The 19,454-nt window shown below is 33.9% G+C and overlaps 1 protein-coding gene across 1 annotated transcript; it reads right to left on the bottom strand.

Annotated features, from left to right (window-relative positions):
* Window positions 1-4,645: 4,645 nt before the first annotated feature.
* LOC120136351 (protein TILLER ANGLE CONTROL 1-like) lies at window positions 4,646-7,054 on the bottom strand. The gene is made up of 5 exons (XM_039152402.1): window positions 6,971-7,054; window positions 6,834-6,879; window positions 6,134-6,762; window positions 5,270-5,405; window positions 4,646-4,779 (listed from the first exon to the last, which is right to left on the bottom strand). The coding sequence occupies exons 1-5, from the start codon at window positions 6,974-6,976 to the stop codon at window positions 4,763-4,765; spliced, it is 834 nt and encodes a 277-aa protein (XP_039008333.1). The 5' UTR covers window positions 6,977-7,054; the 3' UTR covers window positions 4,646-4,762.
* Between the last annotated feature and the right edge of the window lie 12,400 nt (window positions 7,055-19,454).

Genomic DNA, 19,454 nt, shown 5'->3' with positions numbered 1-19,454 from the left:
ATTCAATATCCTTTAGATCATCGAATAAGATTTTCTCTTCGGGATTCACGTCGGTTACTTTGTCTATAAGGGCTATCCTTGTGACTCTATCTTGTATACCGAATACCCAAGGCAATATTTGATTCCGGCTTCGGTAGTTGATTCTAACAACATCTATTGTCGTAGATCAAATACCATTTAAGTTCGTGGCGACCGACTCGGATTATTGTTTCTATAACCGTCAATTCCGATCTCAATTCCCTCTTGGCGAAGCTATCTCGCCAAGTGTGTTCCCAGGAAGTCGAATTGCTTTCTATAAGCCGAATCTTCCTCCCACATGTTTAATCGCAACAACTTCTTAACCAAAGTCAATCTTTGATTTTTGAAAACTGTTTTGATTTTGAAAAAATAAGTACAGAGATTGAGAGAGAGATTCCGAAGATATTAAGAGACCGTTTCAATTCTTCCGTTGGAATTGAATCATCGCGACAGCTCTCGGCTTATGAAAAGTTTAGCTAAGCATGACAAAAGTCATACTTAGCATAAAAATAAAACTTGAAAATAAAGAAAAATAAAAAGAACTTGAAAAGGAAAAGAGAAAACTTTTATAAAAACTAGAGAGAAAAGAAGAATGTATTCTGAATGATCTTTTTAGGCTTACCCCAAGTGGGTATTTATAGCCTCTCAAAGCCTAAAGGATAAGCAAAGAAAATAATAAAATAATACAAAAGATAATTGTTTTTAAATTTAAATTCAAACTTAAACTAGTCTCCTAATGCAACTCTACTCGTCAATCTTCCAGAAGGCGTGCGGAAGAAGTCTTCTAGAAACCACCTCTGACTGGACCTTCTAGAAACTGCCATGTCATACCGCGTCGTGCCCAGAGTCGTGTCCATGTCTCCAACCGTGACCAAATAATAAAAAAAATGAAGAATTCGCCCGTTTTGTCACAAATTCTGGAAAACAATGACCTGTATGAAAACAAGCACAACACGACCAAATCAACATCAATAAATCCACAAAACCGAAGAAATAACGAGCAAATATTAACTATTCTGAACACTCATTATACCTTGTCCAGACATCTATAAAAATACAACCATATAGTTCTATTAGCAAAACAATATACTTACTATTCCATCAGATCAAAAGTTTCCACTATTTTGTTGGCATGTATACCTTATAAGACACTCTAGTCTTCGGTTTATACCGAGAATCGACTAAACCGTAGCTCTGATACCATTAAATGTAACACCCTTAACTCATATCTTACCCGAATACAAGTCCGAGGTGTCACATTGACTTTTCAAACTTTGACTCTTACTGAAAATCCCGGGAATTTTTAAAACTTTCATTAAAACGAAATACATTAATTTACATAAGACCATAAAATACAAAATCGATCAGAGTATTCATAATTAACACTTATTACATGCCAACATTCTATACATAACCAAGTACATACTTTGTCAATTACTTCTGATCTGATCTTCTAGTAATGATATTGTCTTTACCACTTCTATTCTTGCTCTTCTCGTTTCTTGGTACCTACGTGTAAATCACTTACACGCTAAGTCATAGACTTAGTGAGACATATAACACATATAATAAAACCACAAACCATTTCATATAACATAATGCATACTTATACGTATATCATTAATATACTTATCAGTACTCATATCATTATTACTAATTTTTTTCTATCACGTAAGCATATATTGAACCTTTCTATACTCACCATCGAGTATCCATGTCATTTCACAACAAAGCATATATATATATAGTATCATAACAAGTTATTTATTATCTTTAAAGCCCTTGCATTAGCTCATGTATATATTTGAGAACTTAAGGTATGTGAGTACATTGAGGTTGTGCACTAATGCTATCACCACAGCTCGTATCAATTCCCTCATGGGGAACCGAACCTTAGTTCAGTATTCGTCCCGAAGGACAAGTCCATAGATCCCGAAGAATCTAGGTAAACAGTCCATATGTCCCGAAGAACATAGGTAAACAGTCCATATGTCCCGAAGAACATAGGTAAACAGTCCATATGTCCCGAAGAACATAGGTAAACCCTCGACCCTTGGCATGCCAACTATACCACTAGCTCTCTTATCACATAACATGGGAATTAACATTCATAACAGTTCAATTTACTTATTCATATCATTTTTCTTATGAACATATATCTTTTCTTTTCAGTCGCGTACCAAATGTACGTGTAATCATTGATCTTATAATCACATGTTCATTCTCTTCGGTCACATACCATATGTATGTGTAAACATATATCTAATATCATATAACACGCATCACAAATGCATGTATTCACATAAATTATTTCTTATAGCTTTATTCATATCACATATTCATATAAGCTCATATCTTATTTCACATATACTTTCCATATAACATATATATCTCATAATCACACAAATCATAACATTGATCACCAATCAAATAACATTTTAAGAGTTACTTCTTACCATAGTAACTCCATCACTGGCTCATCGCAAGCCAAATGTTTATTCAATAATATAAGTACAAATTAAATTGCACTCACCTTAGCTTTGCTTTGATTCGATTCTAATCCTTCAGTTGATTCAGAACGGAATCACATTCTATATCTACATAATCATACATAGATCTATATCAGTATCATAACTAATATACTCTAATGGTTCACTCTTTAGACCAAGAGAAAAGTCAATTTCATCTTTTAATGAAGGTATGCATCGATGCACTACTGATGCATCGGTGCATAAAATGTATTCGATGTTGTATTATTGTTGAGATGCATCGGTGCATAAAATGTATTCGATGTTGTATTATTGTTGAGATGCATCGATGCACTCCTTATACATCGATGCACCAATTGCATTCGATGTTTCATTATTAATGGGATGCATCGATGCACTACTTATGCATCGATGCATGAATTGCATTCGATGTCTTTATTTTAAAAGAGTGCATCGATGCACTACCAATGCATCGGTGCACATTCAAACAATTTCTGGGTTTTAACCTTGATGCATCGATGCACAATGAATATGCATCGATGCACTCTGCCCAGAATCCTCTTTTTGAACCCGAAAATCATTCATTTTGGATTAAATCCTTCATGTTTCATCCCCTTTTTCATGTTTAACTCTAGTATACGTACTTAAACCAATCTATATTCATTTATTTCATCTTAAACCTCAAAATCCTATCTTCCATATGTAATTCAATAATTACATCAATTTTGCAACATGTTTCAAATCCAATTCTATTACTTCATATCTCTTACTTAGATAGATAACAAGTCAAATTCCTTCTCAAAATTCACTTACTAACTCTTTTCCAGAATTTCCTTAAGAAACTCATTTTCTTTAATCTTTCATAACTTCTTTATCTTTTGATTTTAGGACAACTTAAGCTTTCCATAAGCTTAAGTATTACCTAATGATCAAAACCCACTCTTAAAATTAACAAATAATCATCTAACAAGGAATCTTACCTTTGCAAGCTTGGCTCTTTCTTTCTCTCGTACATGAAGAAGAAGAAGAAGAAGAAGAAGATGAAGAGAATATCTTTTCATCCTTATCCCCTCTAACATATATATCCTTATCATATTTATTTTTAATTCATTTATTAGTTAAATAACCATTTTGTCCTCTACTTCATTTGATAATTACTAACAACTTTTAGGATTTATTTCCAGATAAATCATTGAACTAATCCATTCTTCTACTTTAATCACCAAATTCTGAAACTTTATCATTTAGTCAATAACCCATAGTTTGGGATGTTACACACTATTACCCCTTCCACGATAACTTGGTCAAATTCCACTATTGATCACTGTTTTATGTATAGATTATGAATTAAATTTCTATATTTACTTTTTAATTCTTATAGTTTTTCAAATTTTAAAATTTCAATCTTCACCTAAACTACAAATATTACATTTGTTAATTAAATTTTATTACCAATTCCTCTAGAATGCAAAAGTTATAGATTCAATTTAAGTTTTTTTAATTTGATCATTTTAATTCTCGCAATTTTTTTTATATTGTCTATATATTATTTGAAATAAAATTTAAAATTCAAAAAAAATATAAGAATTAAAATATCAAATTAACGTATAATACCTAAATACTCATATATGGTACAAGAACTAATAACAAAATCTAAATTTTTAATATATATTTTACCTAAAACAGTTCTCGTTCCCAATTAAACCTAGTGAGCAGTTTCGTACGGGCTGCTCCATTCGCACCCTTAATCTGAAGCCGGATTTTCCAAACCAGTAGACTGGGCTCTATAAAATTTGTTGATCACTTGATCAATTTTTTATAGGGTAAATTACTTTTTGATCACTCGATTTTTACTGGGCTATATAAAGATGTTCAAAGCATGAATAATCCAAGACAATTTAAACAGACAACGAACATATACTGAAGCCAAAACAGTAAACAATAATTACAAAAGGGAATTGACATGACACGAATTCAAAGTTTCCATCTAATTATATCATCTGATTAATTAATTAATTTATATATTAGAAATACAAATAAAGGTGCATGAAAACATGAGCAAGGGCAAGAAGACCAGTGGAAATGCAGGGACAAACAATACACTAGAGCCAAGGTACAAAAGAAAATCACATGGTTCCATACTTCACATACATGAATAGCTTCATTAATCAACATTGTCCATAAATTAAAGACACAAAGAGAAACAACACATTAGCATTAATCAGACTAGGTCATCCATCATCATCACTCCAAGCTCAAGCTATAGCAGCATCTGCAACAATAATATAATCAAATATCAGAAGAAAAGAAAAAGAGAAGACAATGCTCATTACTTGGTCAAATATTTTGATACTAACAATGAAGGATAATTGGAAATCGACCCCACCAATTTTAACGCCAGACATAACAGTCCGGTGAGGATATTGTCATGGGGCCAGAAAATAGACCAGATTGGGAAGACAAACAGTGTCGGGATTAATTCGACGGTTTCCTCGTTGGTTTTATACATTTGTAGTGTTATTTTTGAAAAAAAGGGTTATGAGTTTTATCCCTATCCATTGGGAAATGACAGTGAGGAAAAGATTCGGTTTCTCTCTTATTGGACACCCAACTTTACCTAACCATGCAACGAATGGAGCACGTACAACAAGAACCAGCTCACATATATATAGTACAACAAGAAAGGAATGTAAAGACTAAAGAACCAGTCGCTGTTAGGACATCCACATTACTGTTGTTTTGTAGGGTTGGAAAAAGTATACCTGGGGACTGAAGCAGAGACACAGATTCAGTGGATTGACGTGTCTTTTTAGCAACAGCATCAATTACGGTGGCCTTGCACAGTCCCTTGCCTTCCAGCTCCGGATGGATCTTCCTTTTCAACATCCTCCTCATCATCTAATAACCCAAACCAATTTGTTCAATCCACTCAATTTCGCTCAAATTTCCGCCTTATTTTTTTTTTATAAAAATTATGAAAACTTCAACTTTTTAATCAATCAGATGGTCAGTTTCATAACTACCTTTTTCCCTTTTCCCCTCATATAATTATTGAATTTTAGGTTCTGATTTGTCATCTTTTATTAACATATCACTTCACACTCTAAAGCTCAAAATTATTATGTAAAGTCTCTCGTGTATTTCGATCATTATAAGGTTTAATTACGCTCCAATGCCCCTACTTATTGATCTTTTGAAATTTAATCCTTTTGTTTTTTTTCCTGTTCAAGTGTAACATTACTTTTATTTTTAAATAAAACAAGAGAGAAACTAAAGTCCTATAATTAAAATTAAATGGACTATATCTTAAAATTAAAACAAGAGAGGCATAAGTAGACCTAATTATCATAACATTATAATTTGGTACACTAGCATTAGAATAAAAAAACTCTACAAAGAAGTTTACATACTTCTATGTTTTTTTTATAAGGACATGTTGCAATAACCTAAATTATTTATAGATTTTATTTTCATTCCAAATCAAAACATTCATATTTTTTCTACCGAAAGCTTTAATTTTACATCTTAATTTAAACTTGGTTAAAAAAGGGAGGGGGGGAAAGAGAAATGGAGAGTGATTATTGTGCAAGTGAAAGGAGGGAGGCAGAGGTTTTATAAATACTCACATGGTGTAGCATTTTGATGGGGCGAGAATCTTCACCAACTTGAGGAATGAGTTTCTTGGCAAAGGAAAGTCCATTTTTGGTACGAGCAGATGGCTTTTTGCTTGAATCTGAATCCAATTCCAGTGGGCAGGGCTTCTTTTTTATGTCAGAGTCCTCGGAGAAGAGGTCGGCCAATGTAGTTCTTCTCCTCAGCTTTCCGGAATGGCCCTCAGCGACCTCCAAGTCAAACTTAATATCGGGATCAGTAGACCCACTGACCCCATCAACCATCATCATCACGTCAGTTTCTCCATAAGTCGCGTGATCAACGTCCTCCAAACTGTGCTCGAAAGCACTCAACACCAGTGGGTTCTCTTCTTCATCACTGTCATTCTCAACATCTTCTTCATCGTTATTATCGGTGTATAGTTCTTCCTCTGCTTCCTCTTCATCGTCGTCGTCGTCTTTGTAGCTTCCCGGAGCTAAGTAGTCGTTTTGTTTCAAAGGATCGAAACCGAAAGTGCCGATTGTTAAAATGCCATCTCGCCAACCATCCAGCATGTCGGAAAGTGCTACCTGTTCGAGTAAAGCTTTCGTGTTGGAATCGATTGCAAGCGAATCAGTCTTCTTAACATTTCGAGCAAGCCCATCTGCACAAAAACCATCAACTCTATAGAAAGAATGCATGATAATGGAAATAAGTTAGAAAATATTATCAAACCTCTGACGACGTTCTGATGGAACCTCTTTTGCACCCAGTTGAAGATCTATTAAAATTAAAATTAAACAAGAAAACCCAAATTGATTCATTAGATAGGGAAATCAAAGAAACAAATATATGGGAATGTTGTAGTTTACCTTCATTTGTTCACCCCCAAGCTTGAGTTTGGTGAGAAGAACAATAATAAATGTGAGAGGGAGGGGCCTGGTGGTGGAATGTTTTTTTGATCGAAGCAGAAGCATTGCAATGGAGGGGGTATGGGAGTTAGGCGGCGCCACGTGGAGAAAACGAGTAGGGCCTAGAAATTAGGGTATGTCTTGAGGGACTCATGACATGTTACTATGTGCGTGTTGGGTGTATCTGGCTTGATCGATGTGGCGAAATTCTCGAAATGATATCCCTTCTCCCTTTTACTTTTCCATCTCTATTAGGCCTTACTAGCTCTCTCTTCCATTTTCTCATCTTTCTTCAGATTCTTTCGCGTTTAACTGCTAGGGTTTCCACTAAATTCAGAAACAACGTTTAGGCTGGGACTAGCCTCGGTGATCAATTTCTTAGGTTCAACTTACTACGCCTTATTTCTTTTTGACATAAAACCCAAAATTAACCTTCATATTTGTTTGAATGATCATTTTAGTCGTTCTTTTTAACATTTTACCCTTAAACATTTTAATTTTTTGTCAAAATAACTCACGTCGAAAAGAAATTATTAATTGAATAACTACCAATATATATTGATGACGTGATATTTTTATATATGTTTAATTACTGTTGTGATATATATTATTTTACCCAATGTGATGACATGACATATACCTCATAATCTAAGATGATGATGTGACGTATCATGTCACTTAAGGAATGATATAATATGTACCACATCATTCAAAATGATGATATGATATGTGTCATGTCAACAAGTATATAAATTTGAAAATTTCATATTAGCAACCTACGTGATCGTTAGTCAAATTAATGATTTTCATCCAACAAGAATTATTTTAACCAAAATTAAAATATTAGGACTAAAACAATTAAAAAAACCTAAAACGATTGTTCAAATAAATATTTAGAGTCTAATTTTTGATATTATACTTTTTTTTTTGGTGTTAAAAACTACCCTTCCTCCTTTAGGCATTTCACATGCCAAAGTTATATATTCAATTTTATTTAGAAAAAATGAGTGTTTAATCAAATTATTATTTTTAATAATTCTTATCTAGAGAAAGGAAAAGAGAATTTTTTACTCCTAATAGATATTAAACCCACAACTCAAAGGAATAAAGAGATATCAACTAAAAGCTTTTAACCACTTATTACATAAATTATTAACTAATCAATTAACTTTGCTAAACTCATTTTGAAATCTAAATAATTCATTTAATTGAATACACAACCATGAAATAAAAATTATTTCTCTTTGACTAAGAGTCGTGGCATTAATGTATTATATTAGTCTCAATCATTTATTTGAAAATACTTGTTGACTCGTTATCCTTTTCGCAATTGGGTGTGCATTATATCTAGTACCCCATTCATGCATGTGATGTTCACTCACGAGCCAACACTCAATATATATAGATATGTCTGCCTAACATCTATAAATTGCTTAAAATTTTATTAATGAATAGAATTTGGTATGCTCTAGTAGCTTTTCCAATTTCCAATAACATTTATTTTCGTAACGAAGGTAAATGTCTTTTTCCGAAATAATTATCAATGTCATTTCGGTGAATACCTCCTTCAGAACAAGTATCAATCCTACAATTAATCTCTCTTTTGAAATAAGTGCAAGTATTTTAATCTCACTTTCGGAACAATTCTTATTCTGTCTCGAAACGACTTTTATTAAAAACATTTTTACTGAAAAAAATTATGACCGGAATAGGTTTCATTAAGAAAAGTATCACTATATATATATATATATTCATTACGAGACGTGTTTATAACAAGTATTTTTCATGGTACAACTTTATCAAAGTAGAAATACGTGCTTTATTATTATCATAAATAAAGTTTTAAATTTTAATAAAAGTATTTATGAGATAAAGATCACTTCCATTTCAACTAATAGCTCATTTTTCCATGAAAGGGGGCTTTGTTTTAGTAAGAAATTACAAGTAGAGAAGACCATTCTAAATCAAAGATCTATCCACAAAAACGTACAAGAAAGTATCCAAATCGCAAATATAGTTTGGTAGATTTATAAAATAATTAATTTTTGTTACAAATCTTAATAATAAAATATATAGGCTTTGGATTGAAATATTGAAACATATTTATCTGATTAAGCATACTTCATTACAAATTCTTCCAACATATCTTAATTTTGATATCTTATTTAAAAAAGTGAACTTTTTATTGATTAAACATTTTACCACAAAAGAAAAACCTGTGCGTGTGAAACCAATGGAGAAGAGATGTTAAAATGAATAACGTTTTTCTATTATCTCACACTGATAAGTTTACAGTACAGATATATTTATATAGTTCCTCTAATTAAAAGAAATTTAATTAGAAACTTAGGTTTGTAGTTCCTGTAGACACCCGTTTTTGTCCGGGTCTTTTTTGTATATTATTATTATTATTATTATTATTATTATTATTATTATTATGTTTATTAATTACATATTACAATTTTTGTAGGCCACTAAAGCCCAGATTACAGAAGGTCCATTCCCGGAGCCCAACTAGCTAAACCTAATGGCCCAGTACCCTGAACCAACCCAACCCATCAGATTAGGGTTTCAAACCCTAAAACAGATTAGGGTTTTAAACCCTAAAATCGATTAGGGTTTCAAACCCTAAAACAAATTAGGGTTTCAACCCTAATCCCCTCAATGCCCAGCCGCCTCATTTCTGGCCATTGGATCTGGACCCATCCAACGGTCCAGATCACACAAAGCTTAGGGTTTGAAACCCTAAAATATCATCAGCTCAGCCGTTTGGTCTCCCAGCCGCCGCGACTTCAACTCCTCAGCTTCCCAACAGTGAGCCAATCACCGAGCCACCACTCCGATGGTCCAGCCGCCGACCCAACTGCTCCACTATCGTCATCTACAGCAGAACCAATCAAACAGAAAATAAAACATCATCAACAGTGGACCAAATCACCCTCAAATCTAAAACCCATTAAAGAAGTCCTAAATCCCTAAATATTTGGCTTTTGGTACTAACCCGAGCCTAGGAACATGATTCCTATCAAATGGAGATGATGATTCTCAGCAAAAAAAGACCATAAGAAAGAGACATGCAAGGACAGGGGATTCATTCGGGTTCAGAGACAAAAAAAGAAGAAGGAAAATACCAAGGAAAAAGAAAAACAGAGGGAAACGAAAGAAAAAGCAAACAACCTTGAGAGAAAAAAACTGAGAACCACAAAATAGAGAAAGAAATATTCGTACCTGGATTCGGAGATCATCGGAAAGCCCAGAAGCCGGCGGCCTTTTCGCTTCTTTCAAAGGTAACCATCTAGATTTAGGAGGTTAGGGTTTATTCTAGGCCGATTAGGGTCGGTTTTCGAGTAGAGGGTGAGAGCGGAGGAGTTTTTGAGTCTTTTGGCTTCCTCCGGCGGCCGTGCGCTGCCATGCGCCACCGTCGGCCCCCGCCGTGGGAGCCTTCGGCTGCCGTGGCCTTTTTTCGGTTGAGAGAGTTTCAGAGAACTCTGAAACTCTCTATCTCTCTTCTCTCTTTTCAAATGAAGCAAATGAAGGATGAGAAGAATTTAGCCCATGTTTTGGGCTTTTAATTCCCACCTGAAACGCGACCGTTTTGCCCTCAACCCCATCCGTGTTTTCGAGTTATGGTATAACTACACTTTTAGTCCTCCTAGCTTTGTAAACTTACCCGCGTGTTTTGGGTTTTTAGGGTCTAATGTCACTTTTGGTCCCTGATTCTTTGTAACCGTATTATATAGTCAGTAAATGAAATTTATTTTATTTCGATTTCGAGCATTCATTTTTAGAACTTATATTTTAGTCCTATGATTGTATGATTACGATATTTTTGTTATGTTGAATTTTGGACATTATGTTTGTAATAGTTTCATTTTAGTCCTAAGTTCTTGTGTTGTGATATTTTGTGGATGTTTGAATTTAGCCATCATATTTGCAAATGTTCTATTTTGGTCACTGTCTGACATTTTATTTAATTACTTTTTGATCCTCCATGTTTCTGTGAAATTTCAATTTAGTCCTAAGCTTTACTTTTGGGTTATTTTCACTTCTAGTATTTGACTGTTTAATGTTTGTGATATGGCTCTAAATTATTTTTATTTTTTATTTAGTCCTTTAAATTTCGGTTAGTGCTATTTTGGTCCATTAACTTTCTATTTTTTTTGTTTAGCCTCCTAAGTTTCTGTTTATATTATTTTAGCCCCTTAAATGTTTTTTTATATATTTATTTTGGTTTGTAATACTTACTAATTTGTATGTTAGTCATTTATGTATGGATGCGTATTTTGCTCATTAGTTAATTATTTGTATTGTGTAAATAATGTGTTTAATTTAATTTAATGTAAATCTTTGTATTTCCGATTACATTTATTTTCATTATATTTTTATCTATGTATGAAATATTCGATTATATTTTCAAGAGTACGTATGCGTAGAATGAGCGTGGAAAGTACCACTTGATCGAAGTGGTGTGATCCGATACGGCATTTTAACGACATAGGAACTTGTAACAAGTTAAATATATTTTACTAATTAATTTGTGCAAATGATGCAATGTGTGTTATTTTAAATAGTAATTTATTTTATTTTATGTAAATGTAAATTTCAAAATTTGCATTTGTATTCAATTCACGTTTTAGTTAATCAATTTATTTTTATGTAAACATCGTTTTATGGTTATATTCGGTTCATATTGTTTTTCATAATCAAAGATAGAATATTCTTTAACAATGAAAAATAGTTGAAATAGTTTTCCCGACGAAGGATTGCTAATTTCAAGATTTTTTATCGAGTTAAAGGATTTTCTTTAAATAGTTGATTCGAAGCAAATTAATAAATGTTCGATAAATGGATCATATTTTAATTTTATATTCGACTCATAAATTTTACCATTTACGACGATGTGTAAGCGACATAGTACCAAATTTGGGCGTTGTGGTGGTGCTTACCTTTCCCCACACGTAACCGACTTCCGAATCCATTTAAATGAATTTTTGGTAACGCGGACCGAATTTTGTCTTAAAAAATGATTTTTCTTAAAATTGTTTTTAAAAGATATTTTTAGGTATTCGACCTACCTAACCCAAAGGTCGATGGCGACTCTTTTCTATTTTTATTCAAATCAATTCCAAAATCACCAAATTTTTCCAAATTAAAGTCATAATTGTTTTTAAAAATAATATTGAATTGTTTTACAAAAAAAATGGTTATGACAGCTTGGCGACTCCGCTGGGGACTTTTTTTGAGAGTCAGGCTGTATGTCGTTTACATATTGTCATCTTGGTGGAAATTATGATTTCTAGTTTTTAGTTAATTTATGATCCGTTTATTGAAGTTTTTAATTGCTTCATTTTTAATTATCATACTAACATTTTATCTTTTTGCTTTCAGCTCTGCCCAAGTTTTTGTCGAGTTTTTTTTTCTTTTCATTTCGAGTCAAAGGTAGGTATGTTCCTCCTCACACACATCACTCGCATTGGCATAACATAAGCTCTAGACACGAGCTTCGATCCAAATTAGTTGGGGTGAATGCTTTACTCTCGTAAGAATTTATTCTTCGTATGAGTTTTAGCAAATAACCCATGGGATACATACCTTATACCTTCGTAGGGATTTATTCCTCGTACGGGTATAAGACAGTGAATCCCCTCGATTTGAACCCGTTCCGTTTGAAACCTGTAATGGGTGAGGATCGAGGGTCTGGCAGCCCAAGGGGGCACCGACATCAAGGACAATTCGAGTCCCTTTTTTCCGTTAGAGCCGAAACCAAGCATATAGTGAATCATAGAACGATCACCCTAGGTATAGTCATACCGAACCTTTGTCCGTCAGTAGGTACCCAAAATAGGTGTACACGAAGGAGGAACGATTCTAAACCTTAACCATTTAAATTTGTAGAATATATTTTTTTTTCCGAATAAAGCATGCGAACTAGATACCATGCGGTTAGGACCAATTTCTTGAAAATAGATCATTTTGGGTAGCTAGCATGTCCGGGTAGGATTGTTATTTAATTGAAAGCATGTTTGGGTAGATATCATGACGGGGTAGGTGTTATATCCATCTCTGAATTACATTTTTATTTGTATCAATTATTTTACATGTACTAACTTATTTTTCTCTTTTGTTTGTGTATACTAACTTATTTCTTCTCTTTTGTTTGTGTCATTTTGTCATTTGCATTGCATTGCATTGCATCATCATAATGCAAAAGTGTTGATCCGTAAGGGGATATTCGAGAGAAAATTTTCACAAGAAGAGATAAAAGTTTTCAATCAAGCGATCGCATATACAGACATGCATCGAGGGCTAAAAAGAAGTCCAGAGTACAAGAATGAGATTTTCTCGAAGATCGTGCATCATTCGAGACTGATATGATAATCCACTGATCTACGGAGTAATCCAGCAGTAGATTCTCATCCATAATTATTCCATCGTTAACCATCAGGGAGTGAAGCACAAACTTCAGCATAGAAGAGGTATTGATGGAGTTAGTTTACAGAGCATTGAGGGGCATCGGTTCCAAGTACAAAGATCCGAGACGAAGCAGTGAGCTCGAAGATTGTGCATCATTCGGTACTGAGATGATGATCCACTGATTCAAGGAGTAATCTAGCAGTGGAGTCTTATCTACAATCATTTCATCGTTAGTTATCAAAGAGCGACACGCCGACCTCACTACCACCGAGGCATTAACGGAGTCAGATTACAGAGCGCTTGAGGGGCATCATTATTGAGGACGAAGATCCGATATGAAGCAGTGATCCATTCCAGGCTCACCATCTAAGCGAAGACATGTCTGTAAAGTGGACTGTCTTGTAATGTGAAATTTTTTATCTCTGGTGGGAATTGTTCTACGGTATTTATCGTTGGGGTCAATATTTTTGCATCCGCATTTGTATCATTGCATTTTATTCAACATTCATTTAAGCATTGTTACGTTCATTAATCATACCTTGTGGGAAACTTTGAGGAAGCGCTTCTAACTGTGCAACTGCATTCACACAATATTGAAAATGGATGCAAAATTTGAGGAATTGAAGAAAGAGCTGAACGAGAGTTTGCAAAAGTTGCAAGCAGAGTGGGAGGTTAAAATGGAGCAGATGCAAAAGACCACCGTGGATCGTATCTTGCAAAACCAAAAAGACCTAGTTGACCAAATGGTAGCAAAGATGGCTGAGCTTAACCAAGGAAAAGGCAAAGAGAAGATTTCCTTGACCCGTGAAACAGTTGAATGTGTGAAGGCACAGGCTAGTTCACAACCAATTATATCGCCCAACAGGATTTCTAGTCACCTAGCGACGAGAAGAGCCAAGAACGAGATCCCAGATAATTTGAAACAGCGGTGCAGAGAGACATTCCATGGAACGAGGGGACAAAACTCTCACAACGGGATGGATGCAACAGAACTAGTACTAGTTCCTGACCTGGTGCTTCCGCCCAAATTCAAGATGCCTGAGTTTGAAAAGTATAGTGGAACCAGTTGCCTTAATTCACATCTCACGATGTTTATCCAAAGGATGACTGTATACACTAACAATGATCCGATGTTGATCCACTGCTTCCAAGATAGTTTGGTTCGACCCGCTTCTAGGGGGTATAATCAACTGAGTCATACCCAAGTCCGCTCCTGGAGGGATTTGGCTAGTGCTTTTCTGGGCCGATACAAGCACATGATTGATATGGCCCCCGATCGAGCAATGTTTCAGAATATGAAGATGAAGAATTATGAGAGTTTCCGACAATATGCTCAACGAGGGAGGGATGTCGCATCTAAAGTGCATCCACCAATGACTGAAAGAGAGTTCATCACTCTATTCATCGATACATTGAAGTCTCCATATATCGACTACATGATAGGGGTTGCCACTAAGAGTTTCTCTGACATTGTCATGTGTGGAGAAATGATCGAGAGAGCAGTCAAGAATGGCCAGATAGGAGGCACTAGTCATTCCGACAATGAGGAAAGAGATGATATTAACATTGAAGGATCTTATCTAGCTAATCTGGGGACCAAACCTCATAAGGCATTCTGTCGCATCGATCCAATCCCAATGACATATGAGGAATTGCTCCCAATGCTAGTTGAGAGGAACCTTGTGACTCCAGTTCAATCCAAACCAAGAGAGACCCCATATCCTGAAGGCCATGATATTAACGCCATATGCAGCTATCATGTTGGGAGCTCAGGGCATACCACTGACAACGGCAAGACACTAAAGCACAAAATCCATAATATGATTTATTCAGGGGTATCCTAATACTAAGCCAGAGAAGTCATTGCATCAACCACTTGCATCCATAGAGATTGTTTTGTTTGAACTCGTTTTTGTTCTTTCTTCAATGTTTGCTTAAACATTTTTAATCTTTGATGACTGAAATGATGCTATCTTCTAAGGTTAAATAATTGAACAAATTTTAATCTTTAGTTCTTTGAATATCGAATGAATTACATATTCTTTTAATTCTTCAAGAATTATAAATTTTTGACATATGGCAAGATTAGACCTATTTTATCCTGTCTAAAACCCTAAAATAAAATCTCTCAATTTTTACCCGAAATAATTCCTGGTCATTACCAAATAACCAATTTTCGACATTCTATTTCTTTGAGACCTTGAAATATTCTTTTCGACCTTGAAACATTCCCTCTCTTTGAGACCTTGAAATATTCTTTCCACCTTGAAACACTGTATTTACTTTTTTGAGACACAAAAGTCATACCCATACCTTTCTTTGAGCCAATAAAGTCATCATTGTCTTCTTAGACGTAAAACCAACATTTTCTACCAATGAAACCTACAGACATTGAGTACAAGATGTTCACTTGAACATAAACCTTCCTACAAAGAAGATACAGTGTGGGGCATTTCGCATCAATTTTCTGAAGACGAGTATGAGCAATTGAGACATGTTGAGAGCAAGAAGCGAAGAAAAAATAGAATTCACTCAAAATAATTCTATCATGCATTAATTACTGTTTTCATTTAAATAAAAATTAATCTTGAAAATTAATCCCCTGGGGATACCTCTTCTGCAAGGACTTCTGTGTATGAGATGATGAACGGCTTTCTTTCTTTATCCCTTCACAAAAGGAGAAAATATATCCCTTGTGTCCCCTTTGAGCCTGAATGATATTTTCTTTTGATTCAACCCTAACCAAGGATCACCCTCCACACTGGGGGGCAATGTGAAGGAAATCTGAGTGAAGAAAATTGATCCAAATGAGATACCGAAAGGTGAACCAGACGCAGAGTGCAAAGATCAAACCAAAGAAAAAAAAACAAAGAGCAAAGAGAAAAATCAAAGCAAAAATCAAAGAAAAAGCAAAGAACAAAAGAGGACAAAGAACACAGACAAAGAGTCTCCTGACTTAAATGACGCATCAAGCTGTAAACTATGAGATGGATCAAGCACAATCATTTCAGAATCACTTCATTTGAAGATCATAGAACATTAAGAGAAAAACACATGTGAGCAGATTCAAATTGAGCAAGACAAAATCGAAGGCATCAGAATGAATTGATCCTTGGTTTCAATTACCCGTAAACACTTGTTTGGGCCTTTTATCCATTTCTTTCATAACCCTGAACCATGACCTACATTACGTGCCTTACAAGTCCCTTCTAATCATACATGGATTTCTAAGCGGAAGAGACTATCCTCATATTTCATCCCGCCTATCAGGATTAATATTTTACTTATAAAGATTTTCTAAAATCTTTAATGCATGATAGAGAAAAATAACAAAGGGGGGTTAAAGACGTAAAATTCTGAGTAACGTCTTGAAACCAAAGGAGGATTCGAGTTGAAAACCTGAAAGGGCGGCTCGAATATGAAGATTATCACATAGGAGACGATTGCTCAAATCCCTTGATGAGGCATCGCACAACCTGAATAAGAACATGAGAGTTGGGAGTCCGAGAACACTTTCAATAAATGAGTACAGAAGCTACTCCATCAGGCCAGTGAACATCAAATAAATGAGAACACTATACTTTTGACCAAAAATAACCACTTGAGACTTTTTATCCTTCCTTACTTAACCATTTCTCAAAGATAGCATTGATCTTGACACTTGTCAAATAGCTATAATTTATTGAAGGATTAAAAGTGTAATTAATTCTTTGATATCCAATGAACTCTTGTCCTATGATTTGTCAATTGTGAAACCTTAAAAGCGGCAATATTTTCAAAACTTTTGATTAAACATTTTTCAAAACTATTGATATTTTCAGACTTTTGAAAATAAAAGAAGAAGAAAAACATTTTCAAACAAGATAATCTCTCTGGAGGCATATCTTGGAATTCAAAAAAAATATATCTATCTGAAGCTCAAGATCGAAGCTGGGGCAAGAGAAAGCCAAATTGCTGGGGCAAAATTTGATGGAATAAACAAATGGTCTCAGGCCAAGGTTTGTAAGAGTACATTGGTGGAAATACGGACAAGTTGAATCAATGATAGAGTGAAGACTGCTCTCGCGATCATTCTCCTTCTAGATCGAGAAAAGTATACACATACATACATACATACATACATACATACACATACATACATGATACATAAATTTGCATCAAACATTTATCATCATGTGTATTAAAGACATTTTTCTCCTCGCTGGAGGACAAATTCAATAAAAAAATCAAATAAATTTCATCTTGACATCCAACATAACATCCAAGATAGTCAGTCATTAATACATCATTTTGATCTCTCAGGAAATCAAAGCTCAGAAATGACCAGATATCTCTAACTTGAAGAAGCAATGATTTGACTTCTTGAAGTCAACAATCAAGACATTTCCTCAACATACAGGAACAAGAAGACTATCTATCACCTTTAAGGTTTTTTATTGAAGCAAATTTCGTCTCATTTGAGACATTTTTCCTTTAAGATACAAAATTAGAATTTGTTTCACATTAAACAAAGTTGATCTCATTTTAGATCGTATTTATTTCAAAACAAATTTCGTCTCGCTTGAGACATTTTTCCACAAATTTTGAGAATTTTAAAACAAATTGCGTCTCGCTTGAGACATTTTTCCTTTGAGATACAAATTTTGAATTTGATTCACTAAAAACAAAATTAATCTCACCTTAGATTGTTGTTTCTTTCAAAACAAATTTCGTCTCGCTTGAGACCTTTTCCCTTTGAGATCCAAATTTCGAATTTGCTTCACATTAAACAAAGTTGATCTCACTTGAGATCGTTTTCTCAAAAACAAACTTTGTCTCGCTTGAGACAATTTCTCTAAAAACAAATTTTGTCTCATTCGAGACTATATCTTAAAGCAAATTTCGTCTCGCTTGAGACATCATTTTCTCTCATAATACAAATTTCAAGGTTGTTATACTTAAAGCAAAATTAATATCACTTGAGATTTTCAAAGCTGATTTGTCTCGTACGAGACAGTTTCCCCTTTTAAAAAATCCTGAAATTATTTCATTTGAAACAAAATAAACACTTTTGAAAACACCTTTGAGATTATTTCCATAAACAAAATCGACAATATTTGAATCTTTTAAAACGATTTTTTATCTCTTAAAGACAATTTCTTTTGAGGAAAAATCTTTGAGTTTGTTCCTCTTGAAAAAAATCTTCGAGTTTGTTCCTTTTGAATAAAAATCTTGGAGTTTGTTCCTTTGGAATAAAAATCTGTGAGTTGTTTCGTTTGAAAAAAATCTTTGAGTCTATTTACTTTGAAACAAAGTTTTGTCTCTCTTGAGACAATTTTGTGAAAAAAATCTTTGAGATTGTTTCTTTTGAAACAAAAATCTTTGAGTTTGTTTCTTTGGAAACAAAATTTTGTCTCTCTTAAGATAATTTCTTTTGAAACAAAAAAACCATTGAGTTTGTTTCCTTTGAAACAAAATTTTGTCTCTCGAGACAACTTCTTTTGAAAATACCCACCTTTGAGATCGTTTCTATTAAAACAAATTTTGTCTCGCATGAGACAGTTTCCTTTCAATGACATCTTTGAATCGTTTCCCTTCAAACGAATTTTGTCTCTTGAAACATTTTCTTTTAAAACAAGATCATCTCTGAGTTTATTTCTCTGGAAACAAGGTTTTATCCCTTAAAACAGTTTCTTTTGAAGAAAAATCTGAGTCTGTTTCTTTGGAAACAAAATTTTGTCTCACTAAGATACAATTTTCTGAAAAGCAAAGTTTTGTCTCTTATGACAATGTTTTTTTAAAAAAAAAAAAAATCATCATTGAATCTCTTTCTTTGGAAACAAAATTTTGTTTCTCTCGAGACAGTTTCTTTGAGAAAAATCTTTGAGTTTGTTTCTTTGGAAACAAATTTTACCATCATTTGAATCTGTTTTTCTTGAAACAAAACAAACAAAGTCTTTGAGTATGTTTTTCTTAAAACAAAAAAAACATCTTTGAGTTTGTTTCTCTCGAAACACTAATCTTTGAGATCAATTCCCTTTAAACGAATTTT

Source organism: Hibiscus syriacus, unplaced genomic scaffold, assembly GCF_006381635.1.
Source record: "Hibiscus syriacus cultivar Baekdansim isolate YM2019G1 unplaced genomic scaffold, ASM638163v2 tig00110627_pilon, whole genome shotgun sequence".
In the NCBI taxonomy this organism is placed as follows: Eukaryota; Viridiplantae; Streptophyta; class Magnoliopsida; order Malvales; family Malvaceae; genus Hibiscus; species Hibiscus syriacus.
The sequence above is the reverse complement of the archived record's forward strand: the minus strand, read 5'-3'. Positions and strand labels throughout refer to the sequence as shown.

Bases quoted from the DNA above. Each gene is read 5' to 3' on its own strand.
- LOC120136351 (XM_039152402.1), bottom strand. The intron at 6,763-6,833 runs GTTTGATAATAT...GTTTTTGTGCAG, and splicing joins CCATCAGAACGTCGTCAGAG to ATGGGCTTGCTCGAAATGTT. The intron at 5,406-6,133 runs GTGAGTATTTAT...TTGGGTTATTAG, and splicing joins CCATCAAAATGCTACACCAT to ATGATGAGGAGGATGTTGAA.